The sequence below is a fragment of the Anneissia japonica genome, unplaced genomic scaffold, assembly GCF_011630105.1.
Source record: "Anneissia japonica isolate Jap-2015-1 unplaced genomic scaffold, ASM1163010v1 scaffold1801_len212617_cov180, whole genome shotgun sequence".
In the NCBI taxonomy this organism is placed as follows: Eukaryota; Metazoa; Echinodermata; class Crinoidea; order Comatulida; family Comatulidae; genus Anneissia; species Anneissia japonica.
In genome coordinates this window covers 35,396-40,800 of record NW_022753486.1, presented here as the reverse complement: position 1 = coordinate 40,800, position 5,405 = coordinate 35,396, and the positions used below count along the sequence as shown (strand labels likewise).

Below are 5,405 nucleotides of genomic sequence, written 5' to 3'. Positions count from 1 at the left end.
TAAAGCTCGTGTGGCGCCTTTGAAACCGCATACTATTGTGAAATTAGAATTGAATGCTGCCACAGCTGCCGTACGCCAAGATGATTTACTAAAAAGAGAATTGACACTAGATCTGGAGCAATCTGCCTTTTGGACGGACAGTCAAACAGTTCTCAAATGCATAGCAAACAAAACTGAAAGATATCCAGTGTTCGTGGCAAACAGAATTGCTGTAATCCAAGATGGGTCAGAAAATAATCAGTGGCGGTATGTACCATCCAAATTAAACCCAGCAGACCATGCTTCCAGAGGGCTTACTCCAGATCAAATAGCCACCAAACATGAATGGTTGCATGGCCCAGATTTCCTAAAGTTACCCGAAACTAATTGGCCTCAAGCAAGTTAAAACTTGATGGAAGAGAAAGGTGATGGTGAAAATCAGCAATTGCCTGATATAAATGAAATCAATGTGAATGCAGCAATGTTGCCAAACCCAACAAATACTATCGACACCTTAATAAATCACTGTTCAAGTTGGCAGCGTCTCAAGAGAGCTGTGGCTTGGTGGTTAAGGTTGAAAACATTTTTGTTCCAGAGAGCTAAAGGTACGCCTCCAGAGAAAAAGGAACGCCTAACAGTAGATGAGTTGGAAAATGCTGAGATGGCTATAATTAGATACATACAACACCAGGAATTTGCTGAAGAAATCAGGAACTTACAGAGTTCAAGCAAATCAAGCCGAGGAACATTATTACGCCTTGATCCAGAGCTATGAGACGGAATGCTGAGAGTTGGTGGCAGGCTGCGAAACGCATCCATTGGAGAGAATGCCAGGAATCCATTTATCCTGCCAAAACATCATCACATATCAAGACTTATAATACAACATACCCATCAATTAGTTGGTCATCATGGAAAAAACCATGTTCTTGCAGAGCTAAGGCAAAAGTACTGGATTGTTAAAGCCGCTGTGATGGTGCAAAGTATTCTTAGGCGTTGTGTATGCTGTCGAAGAATTCAGTCGAAAGCCAGTACACAGAAGATGGCAGACTTGCCTAATTTCGAGTAAAGCAAGAGAATTCGGCATTTACCTACACCGGGGTCGACTATTTTCGTCCTTTTGAAATTAAGAGTGGCCGTACGATAAGAAAAAGATATGGTGTCATATATACATGTTTGCAATGCAGAGCGGCGCACAGAAAAGTTGCACACTCTCTGGACACAAGTTCGTGCATTGATGCATTGAGGAGATTCATAGCTAGACGTGGTAAAGTAAAAGAAATGTATTCAGACAATGGCACAAACTTTGTGGGTGCTAGTCGAGAATTCAAGCTAGTACTGCGCCAGATAAACCAAGAACAACTTGGGAATTATGCTGCCTCTAGAAATATCAAGTGGGTATTCAATACACCAGCAGCATTACACCATGGAGGAATATGGGAAAGACAAATAAGAACGATACGCAAGGTTCTCACAGCATTATTCAATGAACAATACTAACGAATATCACAAACTGATGAACAGCTCACAACCCTCATGTGTGAGGTCGAATTCATCATTAACAGCCGTCCCTTGACCAAAGTGTCCGATGACCCAAACGATTTGGCAGTTATCATGCCAAACGACCTTTTGCTGCTGAGTCCTGCTGTATCATCCCCAGGAGAATTTATTGATACAGACTTATATACCAAAAAAAGATGGAGACAAATGCAGTATTTGGCCAACATATTCTGGAAAAGGTGGCTAAAAGAATATTTGACATCCTTGCAAGAAAGACAAAAATGGTTGCAGCCTACTAGAAATCACGAAGTTGGAGATGTAGTGTTGATTGTAGACGACCAAGCCCCAAGCAGTTCATGGCCTCTGGGAGTAATTAAAGAACTTTATGCAGATGAAAATGGATATGTGAGAAGCGTAAAGATTAAACCTAAGTCGGCGACTTTGATCAGATCAGACCAATCAGTAAATTATGTCTACTGCTAGAACATGAAACTTAAATTTTACACACCCTAATGCAGACCAAACATATTAAAGAAGATAATTGTTGTTATTTCAGATTTTACATGCTTATAATAAAGAATCAAAAGTAATTATTGTTTAATTATGGCCAATATTGATAGCTAATCATTTTAATCGTAGAAAGGATTATTTTCTTAGAATTAAACATTTCGGCGGTATAGTTACAGATCATAAATATTACTCGTAAGAATGAAGATAATTCTTGCTAACTTTAAACTTTTTATTAAAGAGCGTTAAAAGAAGAAAACGTTAATAACATAGATTAGAAGTTTTGCGTTTACATATGGAACACTGTAAAGTTTTATCGTTGCCTTATATAGGCAACTGAGGCCCGGAATGTAGTGTCCCATTGTAATTTAATGTTTTGGGTAAAGCCTTAGTAGGACCTGATATAGAGGGCGCCGTAATGCGGAAGTTGATGAATGAGACTAGTAACAGCCTGGTGTTCATGAGACGGTCTGAAACGTCTTTTTACCTAACTAGCTGATTGCATTGGAAATAAAGATAAGTTTGTTTGAGTAAATACGACAGTCCGATGAGTTTATTCAAGTCTATTCTCGTGAACACTACAAAGTATAATGCATACTCCAAGTATTGAAATACACGCCATCGTGTTTGGATTCAATATTTCGACATTAATTATGTCATCATCAAGAATGAATTGTATTATACTTTCTTACCTGCGATTAATCAGTGGACCTTTCGTTTTTTAACACACACATTGTCATTATTTCACACTGTTCGATCGACCGAATATCATAAGAGTGCCGGCCATACTTTCGGAGGTCATGTTACTTTAAGAATCATAACTCCTTAACGGAGGGTCGTATCGACATATTTTTTTCTATAAAATGTTCGCAAAGGATATATCTAAATACTGTATGAGAAACAAAAAAATTAAAATTTGTTTAGTCTGTCGAAACTTAATTGAAATAATAGCAACACGCACTACACAAAATCGGTCTTCTATTTTCCAGTCAAATTTTCATTTTTTTTTTTATTCATACAGTACGTAGATATATCCTTTGCGAACATTTTAAATAAAAAAATATGTTGATACGACCCTCCGTTAAGGAATTCTGATTTCATGGCCTCCGAAAATATTGCCGAAACGCTATGTTATTTCTGTTGGTTACTTCGCTGCTCAGCATTGTTTGTCATCCATCGAAGATGTCTACCGCAGCGTGAAAAAGACCTTTAACAGAGAATAGAAGCTGGCTAACAAATGTTTATCCCTTAATTACTCAAAACTATGAAAATTTCATTTGCTTCCTTTTGTCATGGGGGCAGTATAGGCTATAGCATATTAAAATCAATTAAAACGATGGCTGTGGTGTTATCGAAAATACTTGGCTTGACTTGGTTTGGAGTAGGCACGTACCGTGATCCTCTCTCTCTCTCTCTCTCTCCCTCTCTCTCTCTCTCTCTCTCTCTCTCTCTCTCTCTTTTCAGAAGGGGAGGGAGATCAGCTAACTTATGTGTTTGCTAGATGATTGAGTGAATGATGATAATTTGTATTGTTATGGAAAATCTTCATTGAGAAAATCAATACCTTCATGAATCAAGGGTGTCGGAAGCGGTCCAGCTGGCCCGGTTTTGGCCAGACTGTTACATCCTTGCCTATTTTTGATTAACTTTGAATTAACTTCTTTATATAATTATATATAATATAATATTTTGTAGTTAGCATTTTTATGACCTTAAGTTTTACTCAACATTTTCTAGGAAAGTACTGTTTCCTTATTTTAATTTGTTTTACTTTGTAAAGCTCATAACTATTATTATCCTACAGTATGCTATTGTCCTATGACCTACAAGTTCCTTTACCCGTGGTCAGTATTTAATTAACGCAAGGTAAATGAACTGAGTTTTGTACCTACAAGACTTGAATGTGGTTTCGCATCCTGGACATTTACTTTCAATTGGTCCAAACCACTTATTTATTACCTTAATTAAGTATATGTTTATCTGACACTTTACTATAGCTTTTAATTGGTGGATTAGTTTGCTAAACTTCTTGGAATTGGTGCCCTGATTGGATGGGACTCTTAATATGCAAAGTGTCACACCCTCTTAAAAGGTCTTACTTCCCAGAGTAATTCAGTTGTAATTTGGGATCCAATGCAGACAACTCAAGACACCTTTATTACCTGGAACCCTGTTATTTTGTCCGGCTTCAGTTCCTCTTCTGATCTGTAAGTAAAGTACTTAAATTGCTGCTTCAGGTTCTAACCACCACCCTCCTCTAAGCTCATTTATATGTTTAATTTCTATCTTTGTTTAATTACCGTATTATAATCGCATTGTAAATAAATTATATATATTTTGTAAATACACAAAAGTTGTAATCTCTTCTCTGTTAGTTATTCTGAGCCGTAACGTAACAGAAAGTGGGGGGTCATCCGGGAAAGGAACATTTTTAATTGGCTCATTAATTAACCATTTGGTTTATGTTCTTTCCATCTTGAATATTTTTTATTTTCGAATTCAATTCATTTCAATTCATCATGGCTTTTGTGTTGGCAGACTTTACTGAATCGCCTTCTCTGGACGTTCTTGAAAAATGTAGAAAGTTAGACCTTCTTGAAATAATTAAGCATTATAACTTAGTTGGAGATCCGAAGTTGCGCAAAGCACAGCTACGGAATATAATTATCGAGTCCCTTGTGGATAACGATATTTTTTAAGAGGAGGCTCTTCAACATTTAGAGGAAATAGGTGGGCCACCATCCCTAGAGTTAGAATTACAAAAAAAAGAAGTTAGAATTACAGGCTAGGGATCTAGAGCTAAATGCAGAGAAAAATAAGCTAGAGCAAGAGCTAAATGAGGAAAAAAATAAGCTAGAGCAACTATATGCCGAGAAAAATAAGCTAGAGCAAGAGTTAAATGCCGAAATAAATAGGCTAGAACTGGAAAAGGAAAAGCTTAAAATGGAGTTATAAAATTAAGGAAATAGAACTTAAATCTAAGGACAAAGCAGAGCCAAAGTTTGATGTTAATAAAAATATTCGTTTAGTTCCACCCTTTAAAGAATTTGAAGTCGACAAATATTTTCAGCATTTTGAGAAAATTGGTCAGTCCATAGGATGGCCAAAAGATTATACACTTCTCCTACAGAGTATATTGACTGGAAAAGCTCGTGATATTTATATTTGTATAAATACAACCGAAATTAGTGACTACGATATTGTTAAAAAAGCAATCTTAAAGGCATATAAGCTTGTTCCAGAAGCCTATCGGCAAAAATTCCGCAGTTACCGCATTAGTGGTAATCAAACCTACGTGGAATTTGCGCGCGAACAGGAAAATCTGTTCGATCGCTGGTGCACCTCAGAAGAAATTAACAAAGATTATCAATTACCAGTGGCGTAGAAAAATATTTTTCATTGGGGGGGGGGGATGATTG

At 37.0% G+C, this 5,405-nt stretch overlaps 1 protein-coding gene across 1 annotated transcript; it reads left to right on the top strand.

Moving 5' to 3' along the window:
• Positions 1-391: 391 nt before the first annotated feature.
• Positions 392-754, top strand: LOC117122903. The gene has a single exon (XM_033268676.1). The coding sequence runs from the start codon at positions 392-394 to the stop codon at positions 752-754; it is 363 nt and encodes a 120-aa protein (XP_033124567.1).
• Positions 755-5,405: the final 4,651 nt, after the last annotated feature.

Coding starts and splice junctions, on each gene's coding strand:
- LOC117122903 (XM_033268676.1), top strand. CDS start 392: ATGGAAGAGAAAGGTGATGGTGAAAATCAGCAATTGCCTGATATAAAT.